At 46.5% G+C, this 15,887-nt stretch overlaps 1 protein-coding gene across 1 annotated transcript in view; it reads right to left on the bottom strand.

Annotated features, from left to right (window-relative positions):
• The window catches only part of ERN1 (endoplasmic reticulum to nucleus signaling 1), a 64,081-nt gene that overhangs the window by 6,115 nt on the left and 42,079 nt on the right, over positions 1-15,887 (bottom strand). Inside the window, exons 7-16 of the mRNA XM_081181280.1 lie at positions 15,240-15,341; positions 14,869-15,130; positions 12,533-12,611; positions 11,239-11,395; positions 10,173-10,291; positions 8,782-8,973; positions 6,795-7,056; positions 3,372-3,462; positions 1,939-2,128; positions 908-1,007 (exon numbers count right to left, since the gene is read on the bottom strand). Coding sequence (XP_081037406.1) covers positions 908-1,007; positions 1,939-2,128; positions 3,372-3,462; positions 6,795-7,056; positions 8,782-8,973; positions 10,173-10,291; positions 11,239-11,395; positions 12,533-12,611; positions 14,869-15,130; positions 15,240-15,341 — 1,554 coding nt within the window. The remainder of the gene's footprint in view (positions 1-907; positions 1,008-1,938; positions 2,129-3,371; positions 3,463-6,794; positions 7,057-8,781; positions 8,974-10,172; positions 10,292-11,238; positions 11,396-12,532; positions 12,612-14,868; positions 15,131-15,239; positions 15,342-15,887) is intronic.

Genomic DNA, 15,887 nt, shown 5'->3' with positions numbered 1-15,887 from the left:
AAAGAAAGTGGAGATTCTAATTAGTAAAAAGAGCCATTGTATTGCTTAAATACATTTATCTCAATTCAATAGGCTTATGTTACATACTTACTCCATTAGCACAGATCTTTCCCAGTTTTCCTTTAAATTTGGGTGGGCTGGAGGGCATTACTGCCTTACTTTGCACCAGGTTCCTTACCTGCACTTTCAGATGCTGACCCCAGACCTTCTCATGTGCTTCTAGCTAAGTATGTGATATCACAATAGGACATAGTAAGGACAGGTAAAAAGGTAAAGGATCTCTGGACGGTTTAGTCCAGTCAAAGGCAACTATGGGGTTGAGGCGCTCATCTCGCTTTCAGGCCGAGGGAGCCGGTGTTCGTCCACAGACAGCTTTCCAGGTCATGTGGCCAACATGACTAAAACGCTTCTGGCGCAACAGAACACCGGGATGGAAACCAGAGTGCATGGAAACACAGTTTACCTTCCCGCTGCAGTGGTACCTATTTATCTACTCACTTTCGAACTGCTAGGTTGGCAGGAGTTGGGACAGAGAAATGGGAGCTCACCCTGTCGCGGGGATTCAAACTGCTGACCTGATCGGCAAGCCCAAGAGGCTCAGTGGTTTAGACCACAGCGCCACCCACGCTCCCTATCAAATTTGTTCTTGCCTTCCAAAACTTTTGAGGCTTCACTGGGGAGCACACACACTCTGCATTGGGGTGAGTTGTCATCTTTCCAAACCCTATTATAACTGAGCCCCTAACTAAAGCCTACTCTACAAAGGGGCAATGTGCACCGACGGCCTTATATCTAGCAATAATAATACCACTGCTCCTTCCCAGCTCTAAGTATCTTAATTTTCTCTGAAAGAGAAAAAAATTGAGCCACTGCAGTGGTTGGATATTAAAATAAAACGGTTTCTTACCAATATTGAGAGAGTGGAGATACGCAAGACCGGACATTGTCTGTTGCAAGAGGGTGATTGGCTGCAAACCATGCTGACTGAAGTCCTTCTGTTCCACATACTAGAATTGCATATAAACAAAGTCAAGATGAGTTTAAGGCTGCAGTCCTATGCATACTTCCTTGTCAGTAAGCCTCATTCAGCACAGTGGAACTTCCTTCTGAGTGAACATGCAGAAGATTTAGCTGCACAGCTTGGTATTCCCTGCGCTCTGTGTATGATCTTGTATGCTTAAAAGGTAAAGGGACCCCTGAGCATTGGGTCCAGTCGTGGCCGACTCTGGGTTTGCGGCACTCATCTCACTTTATTGGCTGAGGGAGCCGGCATACAGCTTCCGGGTCATGTGGCCAGCATGACTAAGCCGCATCTGGCGAACCAGAGCAGCGCACGGAAACGCCATTTACCTTCCCGCCAGAGCGGTACCTATTTATCCACTTGCACTTTGACGTGCTTTCAGACTGCTAGGTGGGCAGGAGCAGGGACCGAGCAACAGGAGCTCACCCCATCGTGGGGATTCGAACCGCCGACCTTCTGATTGGCAAGTCCTAGGCTCTGTGGTTTAACCCACAGCGCCACCTGTGTCCCCTTGTATGCTTAAATTAGTGCTAATGGGAGAGAATTAGAACAGAAGCAGTCTATTCGCCTCTAGTAACTTCCCTGAGTGTGATTCACTGCCACTGAAAATGTAGTATAGAAAAAAAATCTATTCAGATGCAAAGCCATCACCCCATCACACAATCAAGCTTGAAATATGCACATTTAACGTGCACTTGGCAATATGCTTGGGCATCCAGGAAAAGACTGAAAATCCCACCACCATTGAACCCAACATGTTATTACTATATGCAATTTTGGCTTTAGGCCGGATCCCTGGAATGTAGCCCCCATGTAAGTTGTGGCCTTACTGTAACTTAAAATGGAAACTTCTCTTCTTTTGAACTGCCAAGCCCTCCCAGTTTTAGCTGCAGATGCATATATAATCCATAGTTTACCTCTTGTAAAGTTGCGGCACAGAGCTCAAGGGCTATGTATTGGAACTGACGGTCCTTTTCCGTGCAGAAATAGCGGATCACGTTTGGATGTTCATCAGATTCCCGCAACAGCTGCACCTCCCGGTCAGCGAAGCTGAAGCATTCAGGGAGAATTCTCTTCACGGCAACATCTCGATTGTCAAATGTCCCCCTGTAGATACAGCAGAGAAACTCCTTAGCATCTAACTGTGTTACTCAGCTAGGATCTTGCCTTGCTACCATGCTTCCAATTGTATTGAAGGAATTTTATTCTGGGTTGGAAAGAGAAAGGTTTTGGACTGTATGGATAAACATGTGAGTAAGTTGATGCACGAGATGGCTTCCTCACTTGTGTGGCCATCACAAAGGTGGCAGTTATGCTGCAAGGGGTGCCATACTTTTTCCTACACAAATAAGCAAGAGAAGCAACTACTCCAAGAGAGGCAGAGAAAAAGGTGCCATGGGTGGCATCCAATGCTTGTGCTATAGAATTTCTAGTTTCTCTGCTCCTCCAGCCTTTCTGCGCACTTCCATTATCTGCTTTGGTGGAATCCACGAACCCTCCAGAGCAGGTTTTTGGGATGCCAGCAGAGCGAAGGTGAAGCCCTGTTGTGTAAGTGGGTGGGCCTCTCACACGACAGTCAATCTCACTCCGTACTTCGAAGGATAAGCTGGAAAGGGTAAATGCAGCATGGAATAAATATGGTGACAGAGACCATGCAGACCTTTAACTCTGAAGGCCACAAAATTAATTTTCAGTGCTGGAAACAGATGGAAAGAAACAGAGCCATTCAAAGTAGCACTAAGCAGCAAAGTAGCACAAAGTAGCTAGCTCATGCTAGCAAGAGTCCATGTGTGGGCTTCTGCCAGCAGGGCTTGTTAGTTCAATCCTGCCCAATGTGAACATTTGACACAGACATCAGCAAGTGTACAAGTAACAATATAGGCATGCATGTTTAAAGAAAATGCAATAAGAGCTGCTTCTTCCAACACACAACTCAGGAAAAGAACCACAGACACTGGCTTAATAAGCATCCCTCATTGTGCTTCCAGGCAACCTGTTTATTGAGCATCCACATCCCAATTTGTTTGCACAAAGCTGGTGGGAAGGTTATGCAACATCAACAGTTTACCGGGCATTCATTTCAACTGGCTTGTGGGGAGGTCATGCGACTTTGCGTCAAGAAGAAATTGTTATACTACACTTGCCAGTGCATTTGCCTTACTGCAAAGAGTTGTCTTTTTTACTTTTACTTTTTTTTAAAAAAAAGCTAGCTTTGCAAGAACACCAAGTCTACTCTAATGGTGCAACAACCTGAATTTGTTGGTATGCAATCAAACCTCTCCCACAATATAGCAGTAGTCTGGAAGAAGCCTTTGCCTCTGGTGTACAGCATTCATGTCTGGTGCTTTACCTGTAAACGATGGTTCCCTCAGCTCCATGTCCAAGCACATCCTTCGGGTTGAACGAAATCTTTCCAACCGCTATAGTGGCCATGTTTTCATCTGGAGAAGGGCGGAGAGGAAAGGGGGGGGAATGAACATACCCATGGCACCTTTTAGGCACATATTCTCATGTGGCACTTAAAGGCTCACCATGAAAGGAAGGAAAGACATTTAGGGTATTTGAAAGACTTAACGGGTCCTTAAGGAGGGACACGGGTGGCACTGTGAGTTAAACCACTGAGCCTAGGACTTGCCGATCAGAAGGTCGGCGGTTTGAATCCCCACAACGGGGTGAGCTCCCGTTGCTCGGTCCCTGCTCCTGCCAACCTAGCAGTTCAAAAGTACATCAAAGTGCAAGTAGATAAACAGGTACCGCTCCGGCAGGAAGGTAAACGGCATTTCCGTGCGCTGCTCTGGTTCACCAGAAGAAGCTTAGTCATGCTGGCCACATGACCCGGAAGGTGTACGCCAGCTCCCTCGGCCAATAAAGCGAGATGAGCGCCGCAACTCCAGAGTCAGCCACGACTGGACCTAATGGTTAGGGGTCCCTTTACCTTTACCTTTAAGGACTTAACTGGTTTCTTTTAAAACAAAGAAGTATTCAGATTTAGCAACACCAGTTGCAATAATAGAAATGTAGAAGTGACCCCAATCTAGTCCAGCCCCCTGTTAATGCAGGAATCTTTCCCCCAATGTGGGGCTCGAACCTACAACCCTGGGTTTAAGAATCTCACACTCTACCAACTGAGCTATCTGGCCTCGTTTATGTTGTACACTAAGCTATGTAATCAGTCTGTAGGAGTAACAGCAAAGACTGACAATTGCATTGCCATAACAATGTTCTTATCCTTCACCCAACCTTCACCTGACAGGAGTTGTTACTGCATATGTTGACGGGAGGATGAGCAATTCTTGTATCTTTCTCCTTGACATTCTGCTGAAATCTCTAATGCCAACTGATGGTACCACCAGTCTCCGCAATGGAGGCACATGGAGAAAGGTGCTCAGTGTCTGCCCCATTACTCCAGAGCTCTCTTCCAGCTGGTTGCTTGCCAAAAACTAAACCGGGAACGTGCTGTCTGTCCTAGCTTTTGGGCATTGGGATACAATACAAGGATTGTCTAGAAAAGTTCCCAAGACTGACACTGTGATTAGGTAGTCCTCGGTGTCATACAAGGTGAACTGAACCAACTTCATTGAAGGAATAGGTAAAGGTAAAGGGACCCCTGACCATTAGGTCCAGTTGTGGCCGACTCTGGGGTTGCGGCGCTCATCTCGCTTTATTGGCCGAGGGAGCCGGCGTACAGCTTCCGAGTCATGTGTCCAGCATGACTAAGCCGCTTCTGGCAAACCAGAGCAGCGCACGGAAACGCCGTTTACTTTCTTGCCGGAGTGGTACCTATTTATCTACTTGCACTTTGACGTGCTTTCGAACTGCTAGGTTGGCAGGAGCAGGGACCGAGCAACGGGAGCTCACCCCGTTGCGGGGATTCGAACCACCTACCTTCTGATCGGCAAGTCCTAGGCTCTGTGGTTTAACCCACAGCACCACCCGCGTCCCATTGAAGGAATAGATGTACAGTGGTACCCCGCAAGACGAACGCATCGCAAGACGGAAAACCCGCTAGACGAAAGGGTTTTCCGTTTTGGAGGCGCTTCGCAAAACGAATTTCCCTATGGGCTTGCCTCGCAAGACGACAGCCCATAGGGAAATCTCCGGGACAGCGGGGAAGCGCAGCGCGTCTTCCCCGCTGTCCTCGGACCTCCTCCCGCCGCGCAGCATCGGAACAAAGCTCCGATGCCGGGCGGGGGGGAACGCCTCCTCCCGCCGCGCGGCATTGGAACGAAGCTCCGATGCCGGGGGGCGCCTCCTCCCCCCCGCGCGGCATCGGAACGAAGCTCCGATGCCGGGCGGTGGGGGAAAGCCTCCTCCCCCCCGCGCGGCATCGGAACGAAGCTCCGATGCCGGGCGGTGGGGGAACGCCTCCTCCCCCCCGCGCGGCATCGGAACGAAGCTCCGATGCCGGGCGGTGGGGAACGCCTCCTCCCCCCCGCGCGGCATCGGAACGAAGCTCCGATGCCGGGCGGGTGGGGAAGCCTCCTCCCCCCCCCCCCGCGCGGCATCGGAACGAAGCTCCGATGCCGGGCGGGGGGGGGGGGAACGCCTCCACCGGCACGCGGCATCGGAACGAAGCTCCGATGCCGGGCGGGGGGGGGAAGTCTCCTCCCCCCCGCGCGGCATCGGAACGAAGCTCCGATGCCAGGCGGGGGGGGGGGAAACGCCTCCTCCCGGCGCGCGGCATCGGAACGAAGCTCCGATGCCGGGCGGGGGGGGGGAACGCCTCCACCGGCACGCGGCATCGGAACGAAGCTCCGATGCCAGGCGGGGGGGGGAACGCCTCCTCCCGGCGCGCGGCATCGGAACGAAGCTCCGATGCCGGGCGGGGGGGGAAAGTCTCCTCCCCCCCCCGCGCGGCATCGGAACGAAGCTCCGATGCCAGGCGGGGGGGAACGCCTCCTCCCGGCGCGCGGCATCAGAACGAAGCTCCGATGCCGGGCGGGGGGGGAACGCCTCCTCCCGGCGCGCGGCATCGGAACGAAGCTCCGATGCCGGGCGGGGGGGGGACGCCTCCTCCCGCCGCGCGGCATCGGATGGCTTTCCTGAAGACTTGGGGTGGGAGGAGGGTTTTCCTTCCCACCGCCAACATTCAGAATGCTGTTCTGAATGTTGGCGGCGGGGAGGAAAAACCCTCCTCCCACGCAAGCCCCGGGAACAGAGGGAAAGCGCTGCGCGCCTTCCCCTCTGTTCCCGTACCTGTCCTGAAGGCTTGCGGTGCGGAGAAAAGCCCTTCTCCGCACCGCCAGCCTGGCAAGCGGTTTCCCTAGGAACGCATTAATTGATTTTCAATGCATTCCTATGGGAAACCGTGCATCGCAAGACGAAAAAACCGCAAGACGAAGAGACTTGCGGAACGAATTAATTTCGTCTTGCGAGGCACCACTGTATGCTAATTCATGTATGTCCAAACTTTCAAAAGATTCATTAAAAATAATAATCTCTACGACTGATCCTGAAATAGGCTGGGGACAGAGGGCTGTTGACATCTCTCCATCCAGGCTTGCTTAAACCTTGGTAGAAGTGCGGTCTCACATTCTTAGGCTGTACCCTCCCCATTTAGTCTGGATCCAAATTGCTGGTTTGGGCATTGGAGCACTTGCAACATTAGCCACAATCAATATCTATCCTATGGTTGATTATGAAATACTGTGTCTTGATCCATTTTTCCTATCTGAATGGGGGCGGGGGCGGAGAACAACCTAGCTGCATTTTAAGCTGGCAATGTGTACACAGCCTGAATCTACAAGAAAAGGTTAAGTTTGGTTTTTATCACCTTCTTCTTGCTCCGTGGAAAGGCAGCTCCCGACATCAGAAGCGGAGACGTTGGAATAGGCAGAGTGGTTGGATGCTTTTGGAGACATGTTTGGTGAGCTGGTGGCTGAGCTCTCTGGCCTGACGCAGGAGCCATCCAGGAATTCTGCTTCGGGGGGCAAGTCAATGGGAGGATTGAAAGGCTGCTGCTGCAACAGCTGTATCTTCTCCTCCAGCTGTTTCTGGAATTGCTGATGTTGTCGCTGTTGCTGATTATGAACACTCTTAAGGTGGGGTGGGGGGAGGAATATGGAGGGAAATTAAACTTTATTTTGTGAATCTCCAACTGCTGCTTTTCTTGCATTTAATATTTACTGTATTTTTCGCTCCATAAGACGCACTGTTTTCCTCCGCTGTGTGCCTTATGGAGTGAATGCCTACGGATGGCGGCGGGATCCCGCTGCAGTCGCAAGCAGAGGATCCATGGCTCCCCTTCCTTCCCTCCTCCGTGGCTTGCTTTGAAGCAGCAAAGCAGGAGAGGAGAGGAGTCCTAGTGTAAGCGGCTCCTGCCTAGCTTTGCTGCTTCAAAGCGAGCCGCGGAGGAGGGATGGAGGGACGGATTCTCCTTCCCTCCCTCCTTCCCAGCTCAGCTCACTTTAAAGCAGCAAAGCGGGAGATGAGCTGCTTACACGAGAGGAGGCTGCTGGGGTTCCTGTGTCGGGTCCGTTCGGGGCCGTGCTGCCTCCCCGCTCGTCGCTCCTTCAGCGCGCACGCTAAAGAAACATACAGCTCCTGTCCCTCTCCCTCTGATATACCGGTAGTTTATTAAATAATTTAGTACAACATTTGATTCAGAATATTCCCCCCCCCTGTTTTCCTCCTCTAAAAACTAGGTGCGTCGTATGATCAGATGCGTCTTACGGAGTGAAAAATACGGTACTTGTTTTGTCGCTTTAGGTTGTATCCAATTGTATCCCTCCATTCATGGTAGGGTTTTTAATCAAGCAGAGGTTTCCGTGAACAGAATTTCTGCTGATTCTTCCATCTCTGTGCACCTCCCCCACACACTTCCCCTAATCTCCAGAGAATTGGGTGCGCCCTTTGGAACAGTGTGGAAGGCTGCAGGAGAAAGGAGAATTTGCAAAAGGAGCAAGGAGTTTCCCATGAGCAGAGGGGCACTCTGGATACAACTCACGGTTAGCTTCAACATTAACAGCTTTAATTTTCACAGCTTCCAACCATGGAACGCTGGTTTCATACAGTGTCAACAAACAGGAAATTCATAGTGCAATTAATTTAAAATGCATTTCCCAATAATGATAAAAATGCACATTATAATTGTTTTACTTTGAGATAAAAACATGCACGTTTGTGGGAAGCAGCTGACATGGAGCTTCAAGCAATTTCCCAACCCCACACTTAGATGTAGCTATTTATCTTTGTCCCTCCAAATAGCGTGGGGTATTCCCAAACAATCAACTCGGTTTTCTAACGTTTCGGTTTCTGAATGCCCGAAACCCAAATGTAAATGCTTCCATTTTCGAACGCGCCTCAGAAGACGAACAGCTTCCGCTGAGGTTCCCCCCCCCCAATTTTCTCTACTGAATTTGCAGACTGCCCTTTGTGCCTCGGTTTCCGAACATTTCGGAAGTCGAATGGTCTTCTGGAACAGATTACGTTCAAAAACCGAAGTACCACTGTATTTGATACAGAACAAAGATATCCCTGACTTAACTAAGGAGCAGTTCTTGGAGTGCAGACTTTTAAGAAAGCTGTTTATAAAATTAATATATAAATGTGCATTACTCTCTTGTACCCCATGGGTTATTTTAAAGATTACGTTGCTAGTTGCCATCAGGACTTATTGAGGTCATGTTTGGGAGGGCATAAATCTCTGTTTAATAAAAAACGACCTCAAAATGTCCATGCTCTTTCTGTTAGTCTGCACCAACAACGCCGGCCCTTCTTACTGATTCACAAGACTATCATGCTGCAAACTGGCCAATTACCATTGGATACGTGATGACAAAGGCTATCCAGCCAACAAGCAGGAAAGTGCTCAGGATGACGGTAGCTGTGTCCTTGAGTATGGAATCGACGGGAGCCTCTGGTCGAGGTGGCGTCTGGCCTGGGGTCTCTCCAGCATTCTCCGAAATGGGAGGAGGCAAGTCCTTGCTGGAACTGCCACCCATATTGATTGCCTGAGAGAACCAAAGACGGCATTAGTTCAAGGGGCTTCCATGGAAGGAACGACCTCGATTAGGGCTGCCCAGCTGCTTACGAAAAGGGCACTTGTCAAGAAGGATAATGGCTTGCAAAGTTAACAACGTACAATTAGGCAAAGGTCTATTTTTAATGTTTCTTTGCCACCTTTCAGGGCAAAACCCTCCCCCAAGGCAGTTTACATACCAAAATGGAACATGAAAATGAATACAAAACAAATTTTCAACCCTTAAAAGATCCGGGGTGGTGGGGAGTGAATAAAAAGTGGCTAGAAATTGCACAGTGCTCATTGTCTCTAAGCAAATATATCAAGAACTGATTCATGCTTTTTAAAGAGATGATTCCGACCCAAGATAGCCATGCAAACACGATTTTCACTATTAAGCAGATAGAAATAAAACAAGGAAACAAGTCTGCCATCCTTTAGAGCTTATTTCCTATGAACTTCCCTGGTCTTGCGAAGCTGCTTTTGAAGCAGTTTGGCCATGTTTCTCAATAAACTCACTGTTGCATTTATTTAAATATAAAACATTATATATATATATATATATGAATACTCCTTTCTTAAATGGGGCTCCCTGTGTTCTCCCATCTAAGGGGCCGAGATCTTCCACGCCTGCTTAGCTTTAGCTATACTGCTGCATCAGGTGTTCCTGTGCTGTTCACAAAGCCCACGAACTCACACTAATGAGTTTGTACTGAGTGGCTTTGAACGTTACCCACCTAGGAAGGAACAGGGTGTACAAGTTCCCCCGCTGCCTCTGAAAGAACATCACATCTAAAATACAGCCTTCACACTGCTCCCAGCTGGGAGACCCACAAACTTCCTGGTTTGGGGAGAACGTAAAGGTCGTATTTTGAATGAGATATTGTCGCAGAGCAACAGAAACAGAGGCTGATGTGTGCACCTTGTTCCTTTGCAGCATGGCGAACATCTATGCGAGAAACACATCTGACTGGAAAAACTAATGGACGACTCCCCCCACCCAATCTGTTTAAAAGCATGCTCAACAAAAAAGCGCATCCTGCAATTTGCACGCACATGACTGAGGAATCTCATGCAAATCCTGTCTCCCCCACCTCATTCACGCGCATACGTTTTACACAACGTGGAATGTATTCTGTGATGACACTTTCCTAATGACGCCGTTAAACGAGACCTCGTTTATTCACCAACCTCTTCAAAAGCAGCTTTGTCCGAATCCGCCGGGATCACATTTTCGTGCCGCTTTGGCAAATTGCTTGGGAATTTCTCCAGGATCTTTGTTGGGGCCGATAACGGTGTTTCGTGGTGCCCTGGAAACAAGAACGTGCTTTCTGTTATTCCCAGGAGGAAAAGATGGCCTCACTCGCCCTGCTACACTCCTCAAGCTTGGCTTGAATGCACCCGTCAAGTCCAATACTGCCTCTTGCCAATCTGGGTGGAGGGCACAGGCAGGCATAAGTATGGAAACTTATCCCTAGTCAAATGCAGAAACTAGTTCTTTGAAATTTTGCCTTTGGCCCTGCCCACTATTGGTATGTGGCCCTTGGGAAGTTTCCCTGAAGGGAAGGTGGCCCTAAGGTTGCAAAAGGCTTCCCAGCTCTGATATAGGGTCCCATTTAGCTATCACTAGCCTGCTAGTTGGATAAACACATCCTCTATGAATTTAATAGCTTTCTAAAGCTAATGGCCATAGAATCGTAGGGCTGGAAGCGTCACCTGGTCCAAACCCCTGCAAAGAAGGAATCTTTTCCCCAACACATGTATTGAACCCACAACCCTGAGATTAAGATGCTCTGCCGACTGAGCTGCATATTAGTGAGTAATTCGTGATGTAGTTGAGAATTTCCTACAGTTAACTATGTACCAGTACGTATTAAACTTTGGCATGCATTTTACCTTTACCTAATCCACTATCATGTCTTGTAGCGATGGGCCAATAACTATACAACTGCAAGCTTCATACATCCAAAAACTATTCCTGTAAAATGGTGTGTTAACTTGTAAATTAATGGATTTGCAAAGTGCCTGCTCATTAATTTTTTTGTTCTTAAGTTCTTGCTCATGATACCTTATGGTATGAGCAAGGCACGACTGAATATTTAAAATCAAGAATTTGCATTTTGCATATCCCCTGGTAAATTCTTAAATCAAACCCTTAAATAAATCTGAGGATATAATCTGCATCTTAAAATTTGAATTCTGTCCACCAGAGGGCAGTGCAACACAGAAAAAAATCCTGATGTTTACTTCCTGATACCTATTAAAAGCCAGTGATTCCTCAAATAGCGCAAACTGTTCTTCTGTTTAAATCCGGATGAAAACTTCAGATCTGTACTGGGGGTGATAACACACTCTTCAATTGTTACGCCGTGTGTTTTGGGACCCTCAATCAGCGGTATGGGACTTCCCCGGGGCTAGAGAGAAAGAGAGAGGGAGGGAAATTGTGCAATGACTTCCAGTTCTTTGAATGCAGTAATGTCACACTTAAAAAGATAACAAGAAAATTTTAAATTTTATTGGGTGTTCATTTTATACCACAGATGTTCAAGCCAATTTTTAACATATTAACAGATGTTTCAGGCAAACAATGAGCTCAAAGAACACGGGCCATAAAGGCGCCTCTGTTGTTGACATACGGTAAGCTGCTCAGAAGGTAATTTCATGTATTTTATTTGGGTCATTAATTCAAGGCTGGGCATTGCAAAGAAGTACTTTAGCCATGCTAATTATGGGATAAGACAAAGACCGTTTCTGAGTCTTGTACGGGAAGGGCTTCACTGATGAAACTGCTAAAATACTTTTAATAGATTAAGATTTGGAGAGCAATTATCAAAGGAAAATGATGCAAATCCATTTGCTTTTTGTCATTAAAGTGACACCATGGTTGCCACAGCTACTGCATCTAGACCAAGCTTGTGGAACTCGCTCCTGAATGAGATCTGAACATCACAAAAGACTTCCTTATTCCAGCAGGCATTTTAAATCAATCTTCGGTCCGAGGATAACTTTGTATTGTTTTAATTCTCTGTATGGTTCAGTTTCATGTACACTGCTTAGAATTGCTAATGATTAAACAGTTTATAAATGCCTTAAAATAAATAAGCAATTTACCAGTGTCTTTTTCTGCTTCCCCCCTATTTAAAATGGCCAGAATTACTCTTATCTGCTTGCTGAACTCATGTAGCTTGCTTATTCTTTTTTTCTTTGAACAAAATAAGCCTTTGATTCTTGTCATTTACACGAATAAAATATTTTCCCACAATTGGGCCAAATGATTAAATAAATAAATAAAATTCACCCTAAGGCATCTATTCATTCGTTTCATTTTTGTAATCACTTCCAATGATACATCCCAATGGGACCGATCAATTAAAAACCATTTCACACCCAAGACAGATACCGACAGGCACACTGTAGAAACTGGATTATGAATTCCTATTGCGAAGAAATGCAGGAAAAGAGCTCTGGTTCCTTTCTCTGTTTTTTTTGCATCTGGATTCCAGATTCTGAAAATTGTCCTTCCTAAAGATGAGGCCTCTTGCCCAGCTTACCATAATAGCCACTCCTTCGTGAACCATCGATGGCGATGCATACAAGCCCGTAGAGTATTTCCCTACGTAGAGGGTTGGCCTAGAAGGGAGACAGGAAGAAAATATTACAAAGCCTGCCGTTTACTTCTTTATTTAAGATACAGTCATACCTTGGATCTCGAACGCCTTGGCTCCCGAAAAAAATCGACTCACAAATGAGTGTTCCGGTTTTCAAACATTCTCTTGGAAGTCGAACATCCAATGGAGCTGCTGTGGCTTCTGATTGGCTGCAGGAGCTTCCTGCAGCCAATCAGAAGCCGTACTTTGGTTTTCGTACATTTTGGAAGTTGGACTCCCAGAACAGATTCCACTTGACTTCCAAGGTATGACTGTACTTCTATACTTATTTTTGGGTGAACCCGAAATGGCTGAGAGACAAAGGTGTCACCATACATATACAGTGGTACCTTGGTTTAAAAACAGTTTAGTTTATGAACAACTTGGATTAAGAACGCTGCAAACCTGGAAGTAGGTGTTTTGGTTTGTGAACTTTGCCTTGGAATAAGAACTTGTTTCGCTTCCTGTTGAGTGTGTTCCATTTGTAAATTGAGTCCTGCACTGCTATGGGTAAGCGCGCCTTGGTTTAAGAACGGACTTCCGGAACAGATTAAGTTCATAAACCAAGGTACCACTGTATAACACAACCACCTGCAAATATCACTATATATATTGCATGATAACATCAAGCTGAGCAACCGGAAATATATACACAAAAAGGACCAGGTGTTTTGGAAAAATGAAGTACAAAATATCACAAACAGCTGTTAACTAGGCCCAAATGTTCCAAGGGCTCAGTCTATAGTGACAGCCACAAAACCCGTTTCCATGTTTTACACCAGTGCCATTCATCACAGTTTCCTGTTTGCACATCTGCATTCAAATCTGTATCTCCATTTTAAGCATTATGAATTAAATACGGAAATACAGCTGCTGCTTTAAAAAAAATGTTTATAGTGCTAATTACTTGACTTGGGAGGGCTGAACCCAAACTCTGCCTTATTAAATCCCATGGTGTCCTTGTATTTTGAAACTGCGTTATAGTCATACCTTGGAAGTCGAACGGAATCCGTTCCAGAAGTCCGTTTGACTTCCAAAACAGTTCAGAAACCAAGGCACGGCTTCCGATTGGCTGCAGGAAGCTCCTGCAGCCAATCGGAAGCCGCGACAGACGTTCGGGTTCCAAAGAACGTTCACAAACTGAAACAATCACTGCGGTGGGTCTGCGGCGTTCGGGAGCAAAAACAGCTGAGCTCCAAGGTGTTCAACTTTCAAGGTATGACTATACTCTCACAGAAAGATCTTGAAATATCAAATAAAATCTTTGAGCATGACTGCAGGATAGTAAACTGAATTGTGTAAGTGTTGGTTTTTTACGGCGTATTGTAAAAACAAACATACACCTCTCATTTTCTTTACTTAAACGTTCGTATATCCTGATCTCCTGTCACTCCAGGCCTTCCCAGATGACAAGAAGCCAAACAAACCTATAGAGGTGCTAGTTCCAGTCCAGGAATAATAGTGAAATATATTCCATGCTACGGGGGGGGGGGGAATAGCTATGCTATCGCTAAGTAAGGTCATTGGCTGACTTTAAAAAATTGACCTGGATTCCTGTGCATCTGCCTATCTCATTTCAGCACCCCCAACACCTCCCAGTCACTATGAGATGTTGCACATGGATCCATGTGGTGGAAATTGGGGTCCCTGAAGCAAGTCTTTGGATCACAGTCATTATTGTAAGAACAGGGAAGAAATGCACTATGGGAAAGGAGAAGCAAGAGTCTACCAATATATTTAAAGGGCAGGGGAGGGGAACATTCACAGAAAGCAGGGCAGGGTGATGGAGCAGGGATTTTGCTAGAAGATTTTAACCTCTCAAGAGGCTACTGATACATGAGATATTCCTCAAACAGAAATCAAATGAATGATTTTGGTTTCAGGAATATCCCATTACACTCATCACATCTTGGATTTCTGTTTGGATTGTATTTTTGGGGTGGTTGGGTACTGAGGCAGTCTGGCACTAAAAAGAAAAAAGATTGACAGTAAAACAATCATTTGGAAAAGCCCTCTGTGAACATGCAAATTATTTAATATAGGGTGATTTTGTTACATAATCTGCAGAAGCAAAGTGTACACTTATTATTTTTTTAAAAAATCATAGGTTACTTGCAGGCAACGGGAGACCACAGTGAAAGCACGTTTTAATTCCATGCTAGATAATAACCAGGTTGACCTGACACAATAAACACATTTTTTTAATAATACCATTTAGGAGGGGCAGAAATTGTACTCACATCAATTTGCTTTTGGCCTCTGTTTCTTTGGGAAAGGGATACTTCCACTTAGTGATGCGTCCAACTTCGCCAGACATGAAGGTGAGATAGCGCAGGGTCTCAATGCCCACATTTGTATGCATCACTTTCCACAACCCTTCCCGCTGCCAGATATAAAAGGCTACAACAGGGGAGCCGTAATTCTGGATCCACAAGACATCGCCTGACTCGCTGTCCACAGTGACCACCAGTCCGTCTCCGTTAGATGCAAAGTGGGACATTTCTGCAAGGTAAAGAGATGCAAGCAATCGCACGAAGCCTTTGCGAACTCATGGTTGTATGAAATGTACAGTATTAGCATTTCAGCCTGAAATTAGAACCCCAGGTCTTACTATATTGGACGTCTTCATCAGGCAAGGTGGCTGCGTAGTCAAAGTAAGTGGCGTTCCATCGTAGCTCCTTACTCTTGGTATCGTACATGGTGATGGTGTACTCTGTTCAAAAAAAATCCCAAAATTTCAATTCATACTGTGTGGAACAAAACAAAGCACCCACCTCTCTTGCCAGACAGTCCTCAAAACAAAGTATGCGGACATCTTCACATCATTGTATTTTTTGCAAAATTCTTCCCCATGATTAGCAGATTTAAACACCCACCCTACAGTATTTTGAAAAGAAAAACTGACTCCTCTTATAATTTGCTACTCAATTTCTGATTACAGTGGTACCTCGGGTTAAGTACTTAATTCGTTCCGGAGGTCCGTACTTAACCTGAAACTGATCTTAATCTGAAGCAACACTTTAGCTAATGGGGCCTCCGCTCCCGCCGCACCGCCGGAGCACGATTTCTGTTCTCATCCTAAAGCAAAGTTCTTAACCCAAGGTACTATTTCTGGGTTAGCGGAGTCTGTAACCTGAAGCGTCTATAACCTGAAGCGTATGTAACCCGAGGTACCACTGTATAGACTTTTTTTTCCAGTTCATGAAACTACACGTCTGCCTCTGAATGTGGACTAGCATCTGTCTTAAAAGCTAGAATC

Source organism: Podarcis bocagei, assembly GCF_964188305.1.
Source record: "Podarcis bocagei genome assembly, chromosome: 2".
Lineage (NCBI taxonomy): Eukaryota > Metazoa > Chordata > Lepidosauria > Squamata > Lacertidae > Podarcis > Podarcis bocagei.
This window is presented reverse-complemented; position numbering and strand designations above follow the sequence as displayed.